Below are 25,023 nucleotides of genomic sequence, written 5' to 3' on the forward strand. Positions count from 1 at the left end.
TCCAGAGGGATTAGAGTCTGTCTCCATCATGGTGAGACCTACTTTTACTACCTATATTAGTTACTTCTCTGTTGTTGTGATAAAACCCTGTGACCAAGGGAACTTGGAGAAGGAAGAGTTTATTTAGCTTATAGTTCCAAAGGGGCAGGAGTCCATCATGGTGGGGAGGGATGGCAGCAGAGGTGGCCAGAGCAGTAAGAGGAGTGCTCCCATCTTCAAGCAGGCACAGGAAGCAGAAAGGAACTGAAAATCTGGCAAGGCTAAAGAATTCTCAGATGCACTTCCTCCAGCAAGGCCACACCTAAAACCTTCCAAAACAGTACCACCAACTGGAGACAAAAATTTCCAAATACATGGAGCCTATGGGGGACATTCTCATTCAAACTACCACACTACCCTAGTTAAAATATCCCTTCTCCTTCAATCCTGTCTTGTCCAGAGTAGATGTCCCATCTCACTGATGCATTTACTATGATCTTTTATCCTAGAAAACTCCAAACACTCTTAAAAACACTCTTAAAAGAAATGTGTACCCAGCCAGGCGTGGTGGTGCACACCTTTAATCCCAGCACTTGGGAAGCAGAGGCAGGTGAATTTCTATGAGTTCAAAGCCAGCCTGGTCTACATAGTGAGTTCCAGAGCAGCTGGAGCTACAGGGAGACCCTGTCTCAAAAAACCAAAAAAAAAAAAAAAAAAGGAAAAGAAAAGAAAGAAAAAAAGAAATGTGTACACGAGAGAACTCCAGTTCACATGTTGAGAGGCATTATCTGCTTGAGGTTTCTGCCAAGATTTCCTACCTTGTCTTCTCCACTCCTCAGATGATACATGTTGGAGTACAGGAAGGGCTGAGGCATGTCAAGCCCTGCTCCCTAGTAGGTTCCTGGGCAGGGTGTGAGTGGTGAGGGGACAGGGCAATCAGGAACTCATCTATGTGAAGGGCCCATGTGCTTCTAGGTGGGAGTGTCCCATCTCCTGCCCAGAGGGAGTAGTTAAGACTGGAGATGAGCCGAGGATTAGGAACCCTCACAGGATGATGGGTGTTGCCACCTTGGACCAGACAAAATCACCAAGAAGTTTGGTGCAGAAGTGAACCCTTGGAACAAAAAAGGAAATGAGATGGCTTTTGGTACAGTGGGAGGGAATTCCAGGAGGGTAGAGATGAATACCTATCATGGCTGCTGCCAGGTATATCTCAGACAAACTTGATTACTAGGATAGACAAGCACTGAGTATGATGGCTGTTGTGTCCACAATACCAGTTGTTTTTGACTGCTCAACTTTTACGGCTACAGCAGTGTCAGGAGCTAGAATGAAGAGGAGTGGGCCCATAACAGAGAGCAGGCCTTGTCAATTCTGGTCTCCTCATTATGGCAGTCCAGGGCCCTTAAGTGGTATGCTTTGTGGACAACAGTGGCTCACTTTACCTTGGGGAACAGCATCTTACCATATTATACCTATGATCCAAGGTAGAGGAAGAATCTCTTTGGTAGGAGAATGGATTGCTGAGGCTAGCCTCTGTGTCCACTCACTTGTGTCCTTGCTGGTCTTCAGGTTCCAGCTATGCCCAGCCTCAGAGTGTGCCCCAAGAAGGCAGAGGTGAAGCCCTCAGCTCCAGGACCATCCCCTTGGACTCTTGCAACACAGGCCTGTGTGAGTGATACTCCTGCTATGACCCACTCTGAATCTTCAGTCTGTGGGCCCCTCTGCTGTCACATTGTTGAGCGGGAATCCATCTACCCTCACCATCAGCAGCCAGGTACTTGGAACTGGTTCTCCACTGGTGCTCTCATTCTGGGATGATGATGTCCACATTACCCTAATCTTGCCCTTAAGGAGGAATCATCTGTGTTATACTTCATGCATGGACTCAAGAGGCCAAGGTTGGATGTCAGAAGGGAAGTTGACTTCTCTTAGCCCCTTGTACCCTAAGTAGGACACAGATTTCCCTCTTGACACAGAAAGCTGTGCATAGTTATCAAAATCCTTTGCTTTGCCCTACCGGCCTAACCCTGCTAAGTCCAAAAACTAGTTTGGTGACACCTCCTGCCTCATGACTCTATCCTGCTTCCTCCCGGCTACATTCACATTGCCCAGTTGCTCCTATCCCACTCAACCCTTTCAAAGAACCCTTTGCAAAGACTCCTCACCAGCTCACCTATGGACTGCAGCAGTGAACAGGATGACTTCTTAACATTAGCTTCCCTTACTCAGGTCAGACAGCACCTATTTTACAAGGGAACACACCAGTCAGACCCTTTGTGGACAGAGGTGGTTAGGCTAAGGGTAGAGATGGTGCATTACCATGTAGATATGACCAAATAGGCTAAACGGAGTATACTGTAAACTGAAGGGGGAGGCAGGTAGAAGATGAGAGATATGAGGTCACTAGAAGTAGCCCTGGGAAACAGGCCTGCTGACCAAGCTGAGCAGAGGCAGGATGTTAAGTAGCTTTCTAAGAAACCCTTATTAGGAATGTTAAATAGAGAAGGATAAGGAAATCCAAGACCCTGGGAACTTGTGCCGAAAGGAACTCATATTCTAAAACCCACTGTGGAAGAAATTAGCAAGGTAGACATCTCCAAGTAACCTGTTCCCCCACATAAACATTTAAAAAAAAATTTTTAATTGTCAGAACCTAATTTGTCAGAAATCTGGAAAATTGTCAAAGATGTGAGAACCAACTAAACACTAGATCAGAACAAGGCAACTCTAAAGCAGAAGAAGTGCTTTATTATGTTCATACTTTCCTGTGCACCAATGCATTTCCCTGCTTGTTGGCAATGTGACAGCAGGCCACCTGTATTACCAGTGTAGGACCTTGACCCTTATTTCGAAAGGGAATGGAGCAGATTTTGCTCAGAAATTATTGTGTTGATTCTAACCTGTTTGGGCCTCCTGAAAGGACTGCTACAAGATGTTTATTTCTGTTCTGCCTAACTTAACCTAGGACAGGAAAACAGTCAGTTCAAAAACATTGTAAATCTAAATGAAACCATCTGGTTTGTTGGCTATGGTTATGTGTATAGTAAGCTACCAAGAGCCTAGGAAGAAAAGCTGAGAAGAGACTTTCTTGGGAGAAATGAGGGAATTTCAGAAGCATAATTAGGGAATTTAGAAAGGTACACTCATGCCCAGGATATAGTATGAGCTCAGAAAAAACCTAGGCTGTAAGTTTTCAGCTCCAGCTGATTGCTAGGCTTTCAGAAAAACTGAGACATTATTAACAATGTTAAAGGAGTTCCCCTAACCAGAGCCAGTTTACACACTGGGAAAGGAATTTTAAGTTCCTTTGATTCTTGATGTTTAAGGAAATCTTTTGAAACCCTAGCTGAGAGCTGATTATGTAACTCAGTGTTAGGCACAGTACTGAGTTCAATTCCCAGCAGTGCAAAAAGGAAGTGAAAAAATAGAGGCTGGAAAGTTGGCTCAGTGGTTAAGAACCCTGGCTGCTCTTGGAGAGGACCTGGGTTCAGTTCCAAGCACCCACATGGTGGCTAACAACCATCCATAACTCCAGTTCCAGAGGAATCCAGGGCCCTTTTCTAACCTCCATAGGCAATGCACTCATACACATAAAAATAATAAATAAAATATTAAATAAATAAAACCTGCCCACAATGTCTGAAGATGATATGTGGGGTCATAACAATGTACCTGATAAGGAACAGCTCTTGTACAAATAATTTAGAAAAATCACCAAATGAAAAGACTAGTGTAGTCTTTAACAATCAAGAACAGTGAACCTTAGCTGGAAATGGTAGTCCATGCCTTTAATCCCAGCACTTGGGAGGCAGAGGCAGGCAGATCTCTGTAAAATTAAGGCCAGCCTGTCTACATAGCAAGTTCTAGGCCAGTTGGGGCTACAGAGAGACCCCATCTCAAAAAAATTTTAAAAAAAAAGAATAGTGAACCTTAAAAGGGAGAGACTCACTTACCACATTATGCTATTCAAATGTCAAGTTTTTTAGCAATTCAAAAAAACCTAGATATTAGACTTAGTAGACAAAGACTTTAAGTCAACTACCTGAAATGCATCCAAATAGCTAAAAGAAACCATGAACAGAGATTAAATGATCCAAGAAAGCAAAAATGTGTGAATGAAAAGGACTATCAGCACCAGGTGTGGTGACACTCACCTTTAGTCCCAGCACTCAGGAGGCAGAGGCAGATGGATCCCCTGTGAGTTCAAGGCCAGCCTGGTCTACAGAGTGAGTTCCAGGCAGCTGGAGTTACAGAGAGACCCTGTCTCAAAAACACGAAAAAAAAGAAGAAGAAGAAGAAAAGGGACTATCAATAAAGTATGATTTAAGGGAAAAAAAAAAAGAAGCATAAATTTTAGTACCAAAAAGTACACTGAAATGAAATGAAAAATTCACTAGAGAGTTTCAGCAGCAGATTTGATTGGGCAGGGAGAAGAAAAAAATGAAGAAATTTCATGTTAGAATGGTAAAATTGTCCAATTTGATGAGCAAAAAGAAAAAGGTTCAAAAAGTGAGCAGAATGTAATGGACTTGTGGGATACCATTCAGTACACCAATATATGTATTTTGTATACCCAAGAAAGAGAAGAGAAAGAATAAAAGAAAATGTCATAATGGTCAAAAATATCCCAAATTTGACAAAAACCTCAATTTACAGACAAAGACTCAACAGTTTATTTACTTATTTATTTAAATAAATTTAAAGAAATCCACACAAAATTTAATTATAATTAAACTGATGAAAAACAAAGAATTTGAACATACTAAGAGAAGGGGTATTTGGTTATTACCACAGTTTAGTGGGGAGTGATGGCTCACACCTGTAATCCCAGCACTTGAGAGGCAGAGGTAGGAGGATCACTGCAAGTTCAAGACCTGCCTAAACTACAGAATCATATACGTTATCTCCAGAGGGGTAGAGGTCTAACAGATTATTTTTCAGCAGAAGCCAAGGAGATCAGAAAACCATAATAGGAATACATATTTAAAGTGCCAAGAGGAGCCCTGTCAACCAAGAAGTATGTGAGCAGCATAGAAGAAAGATGACATCCCCAGATAAACAATAGCTTGGGAGAAGAGGGTGGCCTTCCTTCTAAGAAATGCTGAAGGGAATTGAGATGACAGGACTCTGGTAATTACATTAGTAAGTATTTAATGTTTGTTTTGTGAGTTCACTTTTGCTATTTTGTTTTGGTTTTAGACAAGGTCTCTTTTGTAGCCTAGGCTAGCCTCAAACTCATAGTCTTCTTGCCTCCACTTCCTAAGAGCTGGTCTTAAATGCATGTGCCACCACTCCTGGCTTTTTAAGTCCACCTTTTATTTCTCACAAAGAACAAGCGCATTTAAAAACAGCATGGCTATGGTGTTTAGTGTTGAGGATGGAACCCAACACCTCACTGTTGTGTGAAACTTCCTGGGGAGTCATGAACAAACATCTACTCACCCCAGATAGGCAACCAACAACAGACCAAAGTAAGGGTAGCACCGAAGTCCAACTTGGTGAACCAATGAGTTTTATTGGGGTTACACACAAGAGTATGGGTGAGGGGTTACTTACAGGAGCAGAAATGCAGACATCACCAAAAGCCCATCCCAGCATGGGTGACACCTCTTGAAAGCAGGAAACCTAGAACACACTGCGCAACCTGCAAGCAGCTCAACAGGTTGGAGAGTATCCTTTCCAGGTAGCTCTGTCAGTCTGACCTTCCTCCAAACTTGGCTGGTCTGAAAGTATCTCCCAGCAGTTCTTATATGCCTGCCTCAATAAATAAAGTGGAAGGCAATCAAGGAGGGGCCTAGTGAACCTAATCAGTTTCAGAGACTTTCTGAAGCTATTGAGTTGTTCCCTTAATGAGCTTTCCTGCACTATGGGCTGTTTCACACACAGCCCTCACTGTCTTTCTTTAGAACATCCTGTTGTGTAACTTTCTAAATTTAGAGCATCCTATTGTTTATCTCACTTCAGATATCATGTTGTTTAATGAGTTTCCCTCCAAAGTGGAAGGTTTTTAATCTCAAGAAATTGCTACACAATACTTAAATGTGCCAAATACACATTCCACCACCGGGCTATTCTCCTAGCCTAATAAGTCCATTTATTTGAGCCGAGAATACATAAAGATATAATTTGTTATCACAAATTATAAGAGTAACCGCTATATAGGGGAAGAAGTTTTGTATGCTCTCAAGGCTAGGTTCGTTTCAGTTGTTTTAGGATGTTTATTATAACCCTATGGTAAACACTAAATAAGCATCCTTTTTGTCTAAAAGGAGACAAAAAGGAGAAAATCAAAATGACACTGTATCAAAAAATAAACTGAATTTTTAAAAAAAGGTGGCAATGAAAGAATTAAAGAACAAGAACATGAAAATATACCAAAAACAGCAACATGGCAAAGGTCCTTCATTTTTAGTAATTGCTTTTTAAAGATTAAACTTTCCATCAATGCTGAGCCTTGTAGTGCTGACTTGTAACCCTAGCTACTCAAGAAGCTAAGGCAGGATCATAATTTCAAGTCCAGCATAGGCAACATAGTGAGAGCATATCTCAAAATAAGATGGCTGGGAAGATAGCCCAGTGGATAAAGCACTTGCCATGCAAGAGTGAAACTTGGAGTTTGGATCCCTAGAGAAAAGATCCCTAGAACCTACATAAAAGCTAGGCGGGCATGGTCACTGTCTGTAATCCCAGAACTAGGAAGCAGAGAGGGGTTCCCCAGGGCAAGCTAAGTAGACTAGTCTCAGCAAGAAGCCCTGCCTCAATATATAAAGTGGAGAACAATCAAGGAAGACACTGATATCAGTTTTGCACCTCCACACACATGCACCCATGCATTTAAACATGGGACACACATACATCACATATACAATTTTTTTTGTTTGTTTGAGGTTTAAAAGGGGGTGAGGGACTGAGGATATAACTCAGTGGTAAAGCACTTACCTAATATGCACAGGCCCTAGATTTAATGTCCAGTACTACAGAAAAAATTTTTAGGGAAGGAAAAAGCAAATTCTTTTAGTCAAAATGCATATATTGAAGCTGGGTGTGGTGGCGCATGCTTTTAGTCCCAGCACTAAAGGCAGAGGCAGGCAGATTTCTGTGAGTTCAAGGCCAGCCTGGCAGAATGGGTAAGAAAACATGGTCAATATATGCTGTTTACAAGAGATTTACTTTAGTTTCAAAGACACAATTTAGAATGAACAGTGAAAAAAATATTCCATGGAAATAGTAAACCAAGTCAAAAACTTAATAAGAGAAAGGAGGACATTATACACTGATAAAAGGATAAATTCATTAAGAAGCATACACAGCAAAAGAGAGCCTCAAAGTACATGAATCAAATCACAATAGATTTGACATGATTAATAGACAGTTCTACAATAATAATTGGAGACTTCAGTATATTCATTCCAAAAATAATATATAGAACATCTACCAGCCATGTCTAGTCTGCAATCCATAGCAGGCATACATCCCAGGATAGCTATGAATGTAGCTCAACACATTTGTAGATAACATTGAATCACAAAGTTAGAATATTGAGTACTCCTAATGGAAGATAATTAGGGTTAGCTAGGGAGATAGAAGACCTGGACAACACTCTAAACCAACTAACTGAACCTAATACACATTGCTCTTGTCTAAATGTTTGTCCTTCTAAAATTCAAATCTGAAATGTAATCTCTGTTATATTGGGATTAAGAAGTGGGGTCCAGCCAGGGGTGGACCTTTAATCCCAGCACTTGGGAGGCAGAGGCAGGCGGATCTCTATGAGTTAGAGACCAGCCTGTTCTCCATAGCGAATCCAGGCCAGCTGGGGCTACAGGAAGACCCTGTCTCAAAAGACCAAAAAAAAAAAAAAAAGTGGGGCCATGCCAGTGTGGTAGCACACACCTTTAATCCCAGCACTCAGGAGGCAGGGGCAGGTAGATTTCTGTGAGTTTTGAGGCCAATCTGGTCTATATAGTGAGTTCCAGACCAGCCAGGACTACATGTAAGATCCTGTCTCCAAAAAAAAAAAAGTCGGGGGGGGCTTCAAGAGATAAGGATTGGGTGACAAAGACAGAGCCTTTGTGAATGAGGTTAGTTAGGGTCCTTATACAGAGGTCTGAGGGAGTTAGGTTTCCCCTGTTCTTGCCCTTTTACCATACAAGAACCCGTAGAAGGTACTATTGATGAGGAACGAGCTCTCATGAGACTGAATCCACTGGAACCTTGATCTTGCACTTTTTGGCCTCCAGAACTGTGAGCAATAAATTTCTATTGTTCATAAATTATCCACTCTCAGAGTTTGTTGTGGTTTTTTTGTTCACTTATGGGGGACGGGGTGTTGAGAACTGAATCAGAGCCTTGCTAAGCAGGTACTCTTGCTACTAAGACTTCATTGCTAGCCCCTACATTACTTTGTTACAACAGCCCAAACAGACTAACAAATATAAAAAACACTCCACCCAAAACAGCAAATACACATTCTTCTCAAGTGTTCATACAACATGAACCATGTCAAGACAACAAAATAAGTCTCTATATAGTCCCTGTTAGATTTAGGAGAGCAGAAAAAGGAAGGAGTTTAAAGTAGAAATAAGAGTTAGAACAAGACCTGCAACAGGCAAGGAATATGTTCCTCTATTCAAGGAACATACCAAAGGCTGATAAACTCTTCCACTCAGAATGAGCATCTGCATCAAAAGGGGGAGCGGTCTGGACGTATATAGGAACTCTGCTGCATACTCAAGACTGGGTAGAAAATCTGAAAAGACCCACAACAAAGAGACTGAGTCTGGGCTTTGTTGTTTTAATTAAAAGCTGGGCCTGGTGGCACTTTTAATCCCAGCACTCAGAGATGCAAAGTTGGGGGATGTCTATGAGTTGGAGGCCAACCTGGTCTACATAGTTAGTTCCAGACCAGTCCCAGCTACACAGTAAAACCCTGTCTCCAAAAAATTTTTTCTTTTTTTAATTTTATAAAAACTCCCACCAAAGCCCAGGACCAAAATAGGCTCAGTTCAGTGGTAAATTCTTCCATCATTTAATTAAATAATACCAAGCCATCTCAACTTTAAATATAAAGAAAAGGAGAAACTACTTCCTAACTCTGAAGTCATCATTGCCCTTGTACCAAAACCAGTTAAATATATCATAAGAGAAGCCAGGTATGGTAGTATATGCATGTAATCCAAACTGGTCAAGAAGCAGTAGCAGAATGATTATAAATTTGAAGCAGCCTGGGCTATATAGCAAGACCCAGTCTCAAAGGTTTTTGTTAGGGTTTGAGAATCGAGACTAATTCCCACAGATACCCAAAAAGATTATATTAAAAGTTTATTCAAGAATTTAAAGTAAAAAAAGACAACAACCAAATGGCAGCTAGCCAGGCACAGACTTCACGAGCCAAAGATGGAGTCTGGCCCCAAACAATAGCAGGCAGGAGCTTTTATTGGGGTACTCCAAAGAAATCCATGTGTACCAAACATCTTTTTAAAATAATTGGATGTCCCCATATCCTGTGTACAGGGAAAGTCTTGATTGGTAGGGGCTGTCTTCAGGGCATTGGAATGTGCTGACTAATATCTTTTAGAGTCAGAAGATTTTGTTCATACCTTATAAGGCTTTTACATGTACAATATGCCTGAGCTTGTCTGGGCTTGTCTAAAGAAGCTAGCCAAAATGGAGTCAGAGCATTCTGGTTCTTCATTCCCCCCTAGAGTTATGGCAAGGGCTAAATCTTTAAGCCAAGCAAATTACAGAAGCAGAAAGAAATGGTTAGATGGCACATTTAGGGTGGTGGAACCATTTCTATATTGTCGTAAGGCTGGGGTCTCAATTTAAATGAGTATACTGCGAACGCAGTACCATCAGTTGGACTGTCTGTATCCATTTTCGGATGAATTTGAGCAAGGCATTAAGAATACAGGGGCCACAGGTGACTGCTAATAGGAGTAAGAGGTGAGGTCCAACTATTGCTGAGATCAAAGTTGTTAACCATGGGGACCAAATAGGGATTCGTACCAATTTTTTTTATTTAGTCATTCATTTTCCCTTTCCTTAAGTCTTAAAACAGCCAAAGACTGTTTTATAACTCCTGAGTGATTAACATAGAAGCAGCACTGTTCCCCTAGGGCAACACAGAGTCCTCCTTTTTCTAGAAAAAGTAAATCCAGCCCTCTCCTATTTTGTAAGGTTACCTCAGCTAAAGAGGACAGAGAGTCTTCGAGGTGGTGGATAGATGTTTCTAATGATTGTATGTCTAAGTCTATGGCCTGCCTAAGGAGATGGTAATTTTTATCCTGGAGGACTAGTGCTGAAGCCCTCAGACCAGTTGCCCTGGTTACTCCAACCCCGAGTAGAGTAGACAAGACAACTGCAGTGGTTCCTATGACCCTATGAGGTCTAGACTCTTCTGAGACTCCGGTTTCCATTTCTATGTCTGTTCTATAATATAGATGGGGAACGAGCTGCACTAGTACAAAAAAAAGAAAAACCCAGCCTGGTTTAAAATGGATGAGTGGGAGCATGTAGTTAAGCCAGAGGTACAGGCCCACCAAGTGGAGTTGAGGGGCACCATATATGGGTTAGGTGTAGTAGCCCCTATCTCTTGAACAGAGTTACATAGATGTTGGTAAGAAGGGGGGACAATTTTATGTGAGGGAGTCAAGCATAGCCCTTTTCCATACACTTGGTAAGGGTAAGTCTCCTTCTCCCTGTAGGCGGGGGTATTCTACAGGCAGTGGGGTCAGAAGTGACAACATAATTTCCTGGGAGAGCTAACCCATCATAAAAGGGAGGTCTCAGGTCCATGCAAAACCAGCAATGGATAGTAAGGTTAGAGGAAGTATTATTTAAAGCAATAAAGGTGGCATTTACAGATTTGTAAGCCCAGGGGATGGCTGCAAGGGCTCTTGGACTCATCGGATCGGGGGTATGGATCTAGTTGTGGGCAAAGTAGCAGTTTTATCCAGTCAGACAATTTGGCTAGGAGATGGCCTCTTGACAGGTTTAAAAATAGTTAAGGCTGGTGTTGGTCATCCTATAGGCTGTAACACTGTCTGAGCCAGCCCCATCTTGGTCCCCAAGACTGGACCCACCTGAAGATGGACTGAAAACAGTATTCCTGGATAAGTCCCTGTGGTGTATAACCTGAGGCCCCAAGTTTGCCCATCAATCCATTTTTGTAGGTTTTTAATTCCTTTCCGTTTGGGGTAAAGCTCAAGGAGATAGGGTTGCATCTAGAGGAGGAACAGGGTCCCTCAAATTGCCTTGATCTGGGGTTTTGCCAAAGGGTTAGGCCTTGGATCACAGTTACCTGAATCAAGTCGGTAGTGACGGGGGCAGCACAGTTAATATATCCAGTAGACACACAGCTCCATGAAGCACAGAAATAGTCTCCTGGCCCCCACAAGTACTTTTTTGGTCACCATTGTCACCTGGGAAAACGTAGAAGTGGTGCTCTTTCATCCTCTTTCAGCCAAGGGGAGACTGGCAAGCATAATTTACAGTGCCTGGTGGGGTGTACAATTCTCAAGCTTCAAGCAGGTCGCAGAGGTTGAATGTAACCTTGGAGAACCAGGTGCTTGGGGGTCCCAGGTGGGAGGAGATGTTCACTATCTTTCCAGTGGATGTGCTACTAACTACCCAGGTGAGGTTTTGGAGTCCATGGGGGGCGTTAGCTAGGGCAGGCTCTATAAAAAAACATAAAAAAGCAACAAGGGTTATGGTGTGGCAGAGATTTTTAGCTTGAGAGGATTGTCTTTTACCCGTGTGACCTTCCATCTCTTGTGGACTTGGTCTGACCAATCTTCTGATGCAGGCTTTAAATGTGAGTGATGTATCCAGCACCGGACACCGGACACCTTAACTGCAGTGGGGGTGGTGAGGATCACGATGTGTGGCCCCTTCCATCGAGGTCCAAGGGTGTCCTTGTGCTGCCGTCTCACCCAAACAAGGTCTCCTTGCTTGAATCTGTGCGGTTGGGCTGGTGGCAGTTCATCGATGTGCCTCAGCAAAGGGAAAACATTGTCTTGTGCAATCTGTAAGGCCTGTAGGGACTTAAGAAATTGGGATTCAGACAAGTCAATTAGCACAGCTGAAGGCAGCTTGGGAAGAAAAGGGGGTGGTCAGCCATACATGATTTCATAAGGTGTTAGGCCTTGAGTATATGGGGTATTTCTGACCCTGTATAGGGCAAAAGGTAGGAGGCCTGTCCAGTCATCACCAGTTTCTAGGGTTAATTTGGTCAAGGTCTCTTTAAGGGTCCAATTCATTCTATCTACTTGCCCTGAGCTCTGGGGGTGGTATGTGCAATGTAACTTCCAATTAGTCCCAGTGTTTAAATTAACTCTTAAGTTACCTTAGAGATGAAGGCTGGTCCATTGTCTGACCCGCTCACAGAGGGGAGTCCATACCTTGGTATTAGTTCATTGATGATCTTTTTAACCACCGTTGAGGCAGTTTCCCCCTTTGTGGGAAATGCTTCGACCCATCCTGAAAATGTATCCACAAAGACCAGGAGATATTTATAACCATACCTGCCAGGTTTTACCTCAGTGAAATCCACCTGCCAATGGACTCCAGGCACAGTGTCCCTCTCCCTTCTGGCTGGGGGCATGACTTTTCCTCTTGGATTAGTAACCTGGCAGGAGTGACATCTGGAAAGACAGCTCTCAATCATTTTGGTTAGATGGAAGATATGGTACGGAGTCAGGAGTTCTTGTAACTTTCTCTTTCCTAGGTGAGTCCCTTTGTGAAGTTTATATATTAAGTCCTCTGCCAGCTTATGCAGCAGAATGAGCCTCCCATCAGAGGTGTATCTCCATCCATGCTTGATCTTGGTATTTTCCAGGGAAGTTAAATCCTGATCATCCTGAGCTGAGTAGGAGGGATCTTCTGGCAAGAGGGGTTCAGGCAGAATAACCAGTAGGTTTGAGGCTGTTAGGGCTGCTTCTCTGGCTGCTAGGTGTGCTCTCCTGTTTTCTTGGGCCTCCAGTGAATCCCCTTTTTGGTGCCCCTGACAATAGATGATGGCCAGTGTCTTTGGTAACCATATGGCCTCCAGGAGCTTTAAGATCTCTTTATTTTTGATAATCTTTCCTTCTGCTGTCAGGAGCCCTCTCTCTTTGTATATAGCCCCATGGACATGAGCTGTAATGAAAGCATAATGGCTATGAGTGAAAATGTTAACAGTCTGGTCTTTACTTAGCTTTAAGGCCTGAGTCAGGGCAATTATTTCAGCCCTCTGGGCAGAGGTCCCAACTGGTAGGGAAGAGGCCCACACTGTCCACAATGAACTGACAACCATCACCCCCACATACCTGGTTCCTTCCTTAATGAAGCTACTTCCATCCATGATCAGAATTAAGTCTGGTTGGGGCCATGGAACATCCGTCATGTCTTCCTGAGTTTCATGTGAGCTGCAGAGTACCTCCAGGCAGTCATGCAGGACCTCAAGATCCAGTTCTGGCAGCAAAGTGGCAGGATTGAGAGCAGTGCTGGAGAGGAACTGGATGCGAGGGGGATTAAGGAGCAAGGCCTGATAATGGGTCAACCAATAAATTGTCATCCATCGGTTGGGGGGATTTTTAAGGACTCCCCTCAATCGAGTGAGGGGTGGTGACCATAAGGGGCTGTCCCAGCGTGAGCTTATCTGCATCCTTAACCAATAAGGCCGTGGCTGCGATAATTCTGAGGCAGCCCGGCCATGAATCCCCGAGGCCATGGGATCAAGCTTTTCCAACAAGTAAGCCACAGGTCTCTTCCAAGGCCCGATCATTTGGGCCAGGACTCCCTTTACTATTCCCGCTCATTCATCAACAAAGAGCTGATAGGGCTTATGGATATCTGGCAGAGCCAAGACCAGAGCCTGCAATAAAGCCTTTAGTTTCTTGAAATGCCCTCTCCTGAGTCTCAGTCCATAGGAAGGATGATTCGTTCCCTCGAGTGGCTTCATACAGGGGTTTTGCCAACTCAGCAAATCCGGGTATCCAGAGCTGGCAGAAGCCTGCCAATCCCAAGAACTCTCGCAACTGCCTACAGGATCTCAGGCTTGGAATTCCCATAATGGCTTGCTTTCTGGCTGGTGACAGCCACCTCTGCCCATCTCTTAATATGTACCCTAAGTATATTACCTCTGTGACACAGAGCTGAGCCTTCTTGGAGGAGACCTTATACCCCAATTGGTCCAAGGTCAGGAGCAAATCTCTGGTGGCCTGAAGATAAGTGCCCTTATCCTCAGTGGCAATCAACAGGTCATCTTCGTACTGTAGGAGGCTTACCTCTGGGTGTGAGGCCCGATACTCCTGCAAGTCCTGGTGTAGAGCCTCATCAAAGATCATGGGGGAGTTCTTGAACCCCTGTGGCAGTCGCATCCCAGTGAGTTGTCCATTAAACCCCTGGTTTGGGTCTTGCCACTCAAAGGCAAAGATGGGTTGACTTTGCCAAGGTCAGGCTAAAGAAGGCATCCTTGAGATCTAAAACAGTATAGACTCTTCTCTCTGGAGAGAGAGAGAGCTCAGCAGGGTATACGGGTTGGGGACTGTAGGGTGGATATCCTCTACCCTGTTAACTTCTCTCAAATCCTGCACTGGGCAGAAATTGTTAGTCCCCAGTTTCTTGATGGGTAACAGAGGGGTGTTCCATGGAGATTGGCATGGAACCAGAATACTGAACTCCCTAAGGCAGTTTATATGTTTAGTAATTCCTGCCCTGGCTTTGAGAGTCATCGGGTACTGTTTTACAGGCTAAGCATTAGTTTTTAAAGTCACCATTATTGGTGGCTGTTGGATGGCCCTCTCTGAGGGATTAGTTTCTGCCCAAACTCCAGGGATTGTTGCCTGAAGGTCCCTGAGGATAGTGGTTGGTCTCTTTTGAGGGGGTGGGGCATGCACTCTCCATTCTTCTTCTAATTGTAAACATAGGATATAGGCTGCATCTGGTACAGTCACATCAGGAGGTCCTCTCCCAGAGAAATGAATCTGAGCCTTCAATTTATTTAGTAAACTCCTACCCAATAGGGATACAGGCACTCTGGGCACCATACAGGCACCATAAAGGAGTGTGAAACTGTCTTCTTACCTAAGTTTACACCTCTTTTGGTCCAAGGGTGTTGAGCAATTCACATGGCCCCTTGCACCCAGGTGCGTTTACTGGTCAATTTTCCCATAGGCTCTTTTAAAACTGAATATTGTGCTCTGGTGTCAACTAAGAAGTCGATGGTTTGTCCCTCCACTTGTAGGGTCACCCAGGGCTCATGGTGGAGGTTTACCAAGCCCGGGCCTTTTCAGTTTTCTAGGTTTGCCAACTCGAGGATCTTGGGCTTGGAGGGAGGCTGGGATCCTGTCCTTTGAGGACATTCCTTAGCCCAGTGGCCCAGCTGCTTAAAATATGCACACTGGTCTCTTTTTAGGTGGGGCTGACCTTCCTGTGGGGGTCGCAGGGCTCGGGTTCCCTTTTGCATAGAGGATTGGTCCCCCCATTGGGATTTGTTGCTCTTTCAGCCAACAATATCCTAGCCAGCCCTTTTGTTTGTCTTTCTTCAGGGGTTTCTCTGTTATTAAATACCTTGTTCGCCACTGCCATCAGCTCAGAAAGGTTTTTGCCCTCAAAACCTTCCAGTTTTTTAAGTTTTTATTTTATGTCTGGCGCTGCCTGATTTACGAAAGCCATATTGATGGCCATCTAATTCTCTGGGGCCTCTGGATTTATGGGCGTATAAGTTCTGAAAGCCTCTAACAAGCATTCCAGGTATGCTCCAGGAGAATCATCCCTTCCCTGCATCACCTGACTGACCTTAGACAAATTGGTGGGGCACTTAGCAGCTGCCTGGAAACCACCCCCCATGAGAATCTGGCGATAGATCTTTAGGCGTTCCCTACCTTTGGGGGTGTTATAGTCCCATCCCTCCATTGGGTGTGTGAGAGGGAAAGCAGCCACAATCAAATCCTCAGTCTCTGTCAGTTGCCCATCATTTCCAGGGACCGCATATGTGCATTCCCAAAGGATGTGGTTCCATTCCTCGGTGGTGAACAGGATATTCAATAACTGTTGGCAATCATCCCAAGTGGGTTGATGGATAAAAAGAACAGTATCCAGGGGGGAAATCAGGGCCTGAGGCTTCTCCGTGAAGGAGGGAATCTGTAACTTTCAATTATACAAGTCACTAGTAGAAAAGGGAAAGTAGACTACTGGGGTAATTCCATCCTCCCTCGGGGGCCCAATCTCCCTCAGGGGAAGAGCTCTTACAATTCTCCCCTCCCCCTTGGAGCGAGTGTGCATTGGGCTGGGCTTGGCCACGGGAGGTGCTGGCTCGGCCATGGGAGCTGGGGACAGAGACCAGGAGGGACTGGAAGAAGAGGAAGATTCTCATGACCTGCGCTCCCTAGGTCTATCCTGAGCACTCACTGGGGCCCCGTAAGGTGGCGGGAGTAAATCTTCCTCTGGTGCCGAGGGAAGAACCTCGGGACCCAATGGGTTTTTGGTCCGGACTTTCTTCAGGAGAAACAAAGTGGCTGGCCCCTTAGGCCCCAATGGTGGAGGCAGCAGTAAGGGATGCAGCCAGTGGGGGGGACAGCAAAGAGATATCACCAACCTAGGATGTATGGGATCTGGTCAGGGTGCCCCGGTTCCCCAAAGATAACTCCTTGAACCATGTAGATGAGGGACAGGTTAAAGGACCCTTCAGGTGGCCATTCAACTTCAAAGGAGGGCCATTTGATGGTACAGAGGGTCTGGAGGCAGGTCGGCTTGATACGGAGTCCAGACGTGTTCAAAGCCGCTCGTTTGTAGTCCTAAAAATGACTAAGAACTAGATCAAGGGGAGCTGAAGATGATTAGACTTTCTGGCCCATCCTGGGATAAGCTTCAAGAAAAAAGAATATAAGGAGAGGAATGAGAATGAGAATAAGTAAGATGGAAAGTCAATAGATAAGGTGGAGCTCTGAGCAGAGGGTGAGGACAGTATGAGATGGTGGTTCCCTAGAGGGAGAAATGAAAATCTTGCAGCGCATGGAGTCAGCCAAGAAGGCTGCCCCTGTTCCTTTCCTAAAAAGATTTGGCCAGCCTGGATTCCACATCAGACTCAACCAGAACCTTGCGTCTGGCCTGTCCGGATTCCATGTGGGACTGGGCCAAGACTCTGGCTTGGTCCCGCCTTGATTCCACATCAGACTGGAGTGTGACCCCTCAACAGAAGAAGAGTCGGGGTGTCCCCCATTCTCCTCCAGCTCTGGGATCAATAGCGTGTCCACCTGATCTCCATTGAGCCCCAGGATGTCCAGACTACCAGAGAGAGAGAGAGAGAGAGAGAGAGAGAGAGAGAGGGAGAGACAAAGACCAGCAGAACTTACCAAGGCTGGATCTGGTGGTGCTTCCGTGGGTCTGGGGTCTCTATTCTAGAATCCCAGACAAGCCCCCACAGTGTTAGGGTTCGAGAATCAAGAATAATTCCCACAGATACCCAAAAAGATTATATTAAAAGTTTATTCAAGAATTTAAAGTAAAAAAAGACAACAACCAAATGGCAGCTAGCCAAGCACAGACTTCATGAGCCAAAGATGGAGTCTGGCCCCAAACAATAGCAGGCAGGAGCTTTTATTGGGGCACTCCAAAGAAACCCGTGCACGCCAAGCATCTTTTTAAAATAATTGGATGTTTGCATATCCTATGTATGGGGAAAGTCTTGATTGGTAGGGGCTATCTTCAGAGCATTGGAATATGCTGACTAATATCTTTTAGAGTCAGAGGTTTTGTTAATACCTTATAAGGCTTTTACATGTACAATATGCCTGAGCTTGTCTGGGCTTGTCTAAAGAAGCTAGCCAAAATGGAGTCAGAGCATTCTGGCTCTTCAGTTTTTTTGTTATTGTTGTTTTTATTTGTTTTGGGGTTTGTTTGTGTGTGTGTGTGTGTGTTGTTGTTGTTGTTGTTGTTGTTTTTAATGTGTATGAGTACATTGCCTGCTGGCATGTAAGTGCACCCTTGTCATGCAGTGCCCATAGAGGTCAGAAGTGGGGTGCTCTTAACTGCTGAGACATCTCTCTAGCCCCCCAGTCTTAAAATTTAAAAGAAAGGAATATACTCAATGGTAAAGCTCTTACCTAGCATGCACAAGACTCTGGGTTCAGTCACCAGTAACATTTTTAAAAATAAGGAAAATTTGGAAAGCAATATCCTTTATAGTTTAAGATACAAAATTCAGAGAGGAGCCAGGCATGGTGGCACATGCCTATAGTCCCAGCACTTGGGAGGCAGAGGCAGGTGGATCTCTGTGAGTTCAAGGCCAGCCTGGTCTACATAGTGAGTTCCAGAACAGCTGGGGCTACAGGGAGACCCTGCTTCAAAAAGATTTAAAAAAAAAATTCAGAGAGGCTAGACCTCTGAAGGCTGGACTGAGGTCAGGTAAGATCTGCAGGGGTACTACTGGTGCAGCCTATGAATAGATATGTACAGACTAGATGCAGATCCTGGTTGTCACAAATAAGGAGAGGTTACTGAGAAGATGGAACTGGCAAACCGTAGTGGAAGGGCATCCTGCATCATGGAGGGTCCCTGACTGGAGCTCAACAGGAGTCCTTCCAGGCTGTCAAAGTGGTCTAAACAGTATAGGAGGCAATAAGAATGAATGAGAAGAGTAGGGGGCTGGCATGTATGTGTGGCAGTTAGGGGAAGGCTCTCTAGCAAAGCCAATGGAGAAGCCATGTGGAGAGTGTTTCAGATGGGCCAGCACCATACCTAAGAACCCCTTGGCTTCCCTAAAGTGAGTGAGCATCCCCACAATTACAGCAAGCTTTCACCTCTCCATGCTGGTGAATTCTGAAACTAAGTCTAAATACCATTAGCCGACACTGACAGAATGCAAGAATGCATTCTAGGAGGGTGGGGGCATAGGATAAAGTGTGTGACAATATAATAAAGCTGGGCTGACAAGATTATTCAATGAGTGAGGGCTTTTGCTATCAAGGCTGACTACTTGCATTTGATCCCTGGAACTCACATGGTGGAAGGAGAGAACTGAATCCCATAAGTTGTTCTCTGACCTCTACATGTGTGTTGTGGCTCATGCACACACACAGTAAGAGAGAGAGAGAGAGAGAGAGAGAGAGAGCCTGTGATATTTCCTTTTACAGGGAGAAAGGTGAGAAGCACTTGGGTTTGGGGATATATTCTTAGAGCCAACAGCATTTGCTGATAGCCAGCTGGGTGTGAGCAGAAGTGGTAGCTGAGGGGCACCCAGAGTTTGGTTCTGAGCCAGTGGGCAAACTGAAAGTGCATTCTTGATATGTGGAGGCCTGGAGAAGGCAGGTGATTCTTGCTGATCTTCAGCTCTCATGTAACCTTGTCACCTAGGAACTCCCTCAGCCCTTCCATGGCACTTTCATAAGATCTAGGACTACCACCCAAGTGGGGTCCCTGCTCCCCTTGCTTCCTCCATAGAAAATGAAACCAAAAGTTATTCAGATCTGTCTGTTTTCCTGTTCCTCTTGTGACTTAATATTTATTTTTTCAGATTGCAGTACTAAGGAGGAGTTTCATCCCACAGAACACATTTCTGAAGATTTTGGATTACAGGTAGAAATACCAGAAAATTGTGATAGTGATGTTTCTCAGTCTCCCAAGCTTGGAGAGTTCTGTGGTAAAATATTAGAAATGAATTGGAATATCTCTGAAGGCAGAAACCTGGTACAGCCCCTCTACCAGGAGGGAGACTCCACACCAGTGACCATGATCCTTAAGGATCCCTTAGGGGAGAAAAGTCTGAATTGTAATGGTTTTGACAAAAACTTCAGTCTAAGCCCAAGTCCATTAGCATATCAGGGACTCCCTACAGAAAAGAGGCCACATTCATACAACACTTACAAGAGCTTCCGGCACAATGGGGACCTAACTGGCCAGAATGGGCTTCCTACAATTGAAACCCCATTCATATGTACTGAATGTGGGAAAACCTTCAGGGGAAACCTTGATCTTGCTCAGCATCAGATAGCCAACACTGGAGAGAAGTCTTTTATGTGTACTGAATGTGAGAAATCCTTTAACCAAAACTCTTCTTAAAAATCACTGGCAATCTTACATAAATGTGAAAGCCTACCAGTGCAGCATCACTGATGCTAGGCATCAGGTTCACCACAGCAGTGAGAAACCTTCTGTGTCCAATGAATGTGGAAAAACCTTCAGCCAGAACTCAAGCCTTAAAAAACACCAAAAGTCTCACATGAGTGAGAAGCCTTATGAATGCAATGAATGTGGGAAGGCTTTTAGGTGGAGCTCAAACCTCATCCAATATCAAAGAATCCATTCTGAGAAAAAACCATATGTATGTGACAGATATGGGAAGGCCTTCAGGCAGAGCTCAAACCTCATTAAACGCCACAGGATTCACACAGGTGAGAAGCCTTTCCAATGTAATGAGTGTGGGAAAGCCTTTAGCCAGAGTACACACCTCATAAAGCACCAGGGGGTTCACACTGGAGAGAAACCTTATGAGTGTAATGATTGTGGCAAGCCATTCAATCGCATCTCCAACCTCATTAAGCATCACAGGGTTCATACTGGAGAAAAGCCTTATAAATGCAATGACTGTGAGTCATTAGCCAGAGTTCCAGCCTTATTCAACATCGGAGAATTCATACTGGAGAGAAGCCTCATGTGTGCAATGTGTGTGGGAAAGCCTTTAGTTACAGTTCTGTGCTCAGGAAGCACCAAATAATTCATACAGGAGAGAAGCCATATATATGGGTGCAGTACCTGTGGGAAGGCCTTCAGCCACAGCTCAGCCCTCATCCAGCATCAAGGTATACACACTGGAGATAAGCCCTATGAATGCCATGAATGTGGAAAGACCTTTGGCCGCAGCTCCAACCTCATCCTTCACCAACGAGTCCACACTGGAGAAAAACCTTATGAATGTACTGAATGTGGAAAAACCTTCAGCCAGAACTCAACCCTCATTCAGCACCAAAGGATTCATAATGGATTGAAGTCCCATGAATGTAATCAATGTGGCAAAGCCTTCAATCGAAGTTCAAATCTCATTCATCACCAGAAGCTCTACATGTGCTTTGAATGTGGTAAGAGCTTCAGCCAGAGTTCACACCTCATTCAACATCAAATAATCCACACTGGAGAGAGGCCCTATCAATGCAGTGAGTGTGGAAAGGCCTTCAGTCAGCATTCAGTCCTAATTCAGCACCAAAGGATTCATACTGGGGTGAAGCCCTATGACTGCTCTACTTGTGGGAAAGCCTTCAGCCAGCGGTCAAAGTTAGTTAAACACCAGTTGATTCATATCAAGGAGTAGCTTGTGGGCTGGGAGAAGTATAGCTGAGCCATGATTCCTCTCTGATTCCTCTGGCCCTTGTTTCAGTCTCTGTCCTTCTCAGATTTATAGTCCAAGCTCACTGCCTTCTATTCTGTGCCCAACTGACACAAAGCCTAGAGCCTTCCTTTGAAACACCCTTCAAGGTTCCTTTCCCTTCCTGTTGCTGCCACCGCATGTGACCCCTTCTCTGTTTTTATAATTTGAGAACAGACTCATATTTTTCAAGAGGAAGAACTTACAAAGTTTGCATATTCATGAAGAGTTTATTATTGTAATAAAAAGGTTTCCCAAAAGAAGTAAAGTGACCCGTGGCCAGAGATAACCTCAGTAATTCTTTTGTTCAGCAATTAGTCATGGGGGGGGTAAATTTTCATTCGGTGTCTAGCATTGATGTTTTGTTTACATAAGATCAAGTTGAGGGTTGTTAAGGTCCAATTACCATTGTCCCTGGAAGTAGCACTCTGATTCCTTGCACCAAAACTCTTCTGCTGTCTGCTTTTATTCATATTTTCAGTTGGGTTAGCTTCCTCCTCCCATTGCTCTGCTCTGCTGAGCCTCAAGACCCATCCCCAGTTTCTGTGCCTCATGGGTCAAAACCTCAGAGTTCATCTCTTCCTCCACAGGCTTCTAGGAGTAATCTTTTCACAGATGTATTCATCATTAGATATTTTGGGAATACTTTCTAGGTTCCCTTCCTTAGGTCCCAATACACCAGTCTCTTCGTCTTCAGTTTCCCAGAGTTATGCCCTATTCTCTGAACAAGGAAAAAGCTCAGGTGCAACATACTTGTCCCCAGAGAGGTCCCTGGACCCAAGCTAGTAAGTAGACATAAAACAGTGTCATGGGATTCAAATTTAGCCCTCCTCTTTCAGTATGTAAAGATTTGTTGGGAGACACCCATTCCCATTTGCATATATATGTGTATGGCAGAATTGAGTGTTGTGATATACACCACATGCTCCACAAAGCTAGAATAATCACTTTCTGGTCCTTTGCAGGAAGAGTTTGCCAACCCTGCTATAAAATGCTACTTGTGAGCATAGGTGGCTCTCAAGACTGGGCTTTGCCTAGAGACTCCAAGTTCTTGCGGGAGTTGAGATGTGTTTTGTGATCAGATGCATAATATGCTGTGGTGTGCTTACTTAAGAACAGTGGGTAGTTCCTGCCAGGTCCCATGACCACAAAGTGTTCCTCTCTTACTACCCCTTCTGTAGCACAACAGATTCTTGGAAGAGGTATGGGACCTCGTATAGATACATGAGTTCTTGCGGCAATCAAAGTTTGATGAAGACTGAAAGATCTAATGTGTGTACACTTTCTAGTCTTTGGAAACTTATCTTGAGTATTTTCATTCATGGAATAATGGAATCTCAGAATCACAAGAAAAGCCAAGCTTCCAGGAAAGATTCCAGACCCATCCATACAACTGTGTATCCACTTGAGAATCCCACTGCTATGATGTGACCCAGGTCAGATGGTAGGTGTCAACTTCCCTGTTTATGCTTTGACAGAATGTCCTGTACAGCTGTATCAGCACCATTATCATGTACTGTCCATTAGAGGAAAGGAAGTGTGGGGTAAGAATACTATGCTGGAAAGAGAGACTTCCCAGGGTAAGGCATAAGTTCCATGGAGTTTAGGATAATCATAAGTGATAGGTGTCTTCTAGAACTGGCATGATTGTGATTTTTTACTTTTTGAAGTAATTTCACATAAAAAATAGTAACACCCCAAGGAACACCAGAGTCCTCAGTTAACATTTGTTTAATCATGTTCTTCTGTTTTTCATCTATAGACAATTTTCTGAGTCTGAGCTACAATGTGGTGCACCTTTAGTCAGCAAGTGGATGCTGACATACTTAAATATGTAAAATTTGTTACTAATGTTTTGACAATTTTCCCAGTATTTTTCTTTGTGGCAAGTAGAAATGTTTTTTCATGGTCCAGGATCCAGTCTTTCATTGCACATAGGTAGTTTTTGTGTCCTCTTACTTAAGGCTTTCTTTTATGATATTCTCATTTTTGGAGTGCACAGTCCAGTAGAATACCCTTCACCTTGGGTTTGTCCCATGTTTCCTGATGACTTTGGTAGGAACCATGGAAGAGATGTGTCCTTTGTATTTTACACCAGGAGATCTGAATTTTTTTTTTTTTTGCCCTTTCAGGTGATATTACCCTTATTGAATCTTATTTATTTGGGAGGGGTGGCATATGCATGTCACAGCACAAGTGTTATATGAATTTTTTTTTACCCTTGGAATACATAAACACCTATCCTCTCCTCATAAAGTCCTAAGGAATAAAATATAAGTCCACTAAAGTTCACCCTGGGGAACAAGGCATTTATTGAGCTTACTTACAGATTATGGAATACCCTCAAGCAGCTGCACTGGAAGGTCTTCACCCAGCATGGAGGATGGCTTCCCCATAGCTGCATAAATAGAGGCCGCCTTCACTTAACCTCGCCTGGCCTATATATTCTAACACGTCCAAAGACCTGGAAGCCACATGCAGTTAGGGCAGAGTTAAACACAAATGGCTGGGAAGAGTGACTAGAATCTTAGGTGAGGGTCCAGTGATTCTCCTCATCCCCTCCTTCTATGAGAAAATGTCAACAGTCAATAAGCCAAATCATTATGGGTTCTTTAAGTAGACACAGCTGATCTGATGAAGTGGTGCCTATTTCGCTCAGAAGACTTCTTTCTACAACACTCCACCCCTTCCTCCAGCTTTTACATTCTTATTTCTCATATCCACCAGCCCCCTTCTCAATGGTCCCTGAGTCCTGGAGCAGGTGACATAGATTTCTATTTTCCAACTCCAGTGTGGTACCAAACCCTTTTGCCCTCTCATCAATCCCTCCATCTCCAAAATGTAACTTGTGAGTCTTGGTCGTATCCTTTCTACTACAAAACACAAGTGAGAAAAGGGGGGAGCAGGTAAGGGTGGGGGAGACAGAAAAATGTCCAGAAGCTGATAGCAGTAATGATCTATGGGCATAAATACACGTTTGGAAAGCAACTTAGCCAGTAAATTATATTTAGTTAACAAAGCAATGACAGTTGTTTCTCCACTGGAGCCTATGACATCCTAGCCAGGGGTTTTTGTCTGAGCTCACAGTCTCAGATATGAATTTTCCCTGGTGGATCAAGCCTTAAGTCAATCAGAAAATTGATTCTATCTATAACCATCCAGGTCCCTATTGCACTAGCTGACACATCTTGCCTACACTTCCATGGTGTGTCACACAGAGTTTCATCACCTATAGCTGGAGCAGTACCACGGCTCCCCCTAAACTTATCTCTGATTTTTTCATACCAACTACAAGTGTTATGAGAATTCCTTCCCTAGGAAGATATAAACTCCGTATTCATAAGGTTCCAACAACAAACTAAAGTACAGTTCCAGTAAAGATCACTTGAAGAAACCAGTGAGTTTATTGGGCATATTTACAGAGCAGGGGTGAGGGGTTACTGGTAGGAGCATGAGTGATCCTAAAGAAATCACACTGGAAAGTCTTCACCGAGCATGGAGGATGGCTTCCCCATAGCTGCACAAATGGAGCCCCACAATTACTACCCTTCAATTAACCTCTTCTGGCCTATATATTCTAGCACCTCCAGAGACCTGAGGCCACGTGCAATTAGGACAGAATTGCATACCAAATGATTGGAAAGAGTGGCCTTGACTCTCAGGAAAGGGCCCAATGATTCTACTCACCCCATTCTTCTATA

At 44.0% G+C, this 25,023-nt stretch overlaps 1 protein-coding gene across 1 annotated transcript; it reads left to right on the forward strand.

The window, feature by feature from the left end:
- Positions 1–1,560: 1,560 nt before the first annotated feature.
- On the forward strand, positions 1,561–21,268 carry LOC103735224 (zinc finger protein 16). The gene is given in 5 exon segments (XM_008834372.1): positions 1,561–1,756; positions 19,478–20,015; positions 20,017–20,549; positions 20,552–20,697; positions 20,699–21,268. Coding segments are annotated over 5 exon segments (1,983 nt in total).
- Positions 21,269–25,023: the final 3,755 nt, after the last annotated feature.

The sequence above is a fragment of the Nannospalax galili genome, unplaced genomic scaffold (genome assembly GCF_000622305.1).
Source record: "Nannospalax galili isolate Female #2095 unplaced genomic scaffold, S.galili_v1.0 scaffold717, whole genome shotgun sequence".
In the NCBI taxonomy this organism is placed as follows: Eukaryota; Metazoa; Chordata; class Mammalia; order Rodentia; family Spalacidae; genus Nannospalax; species Nannospalax galili.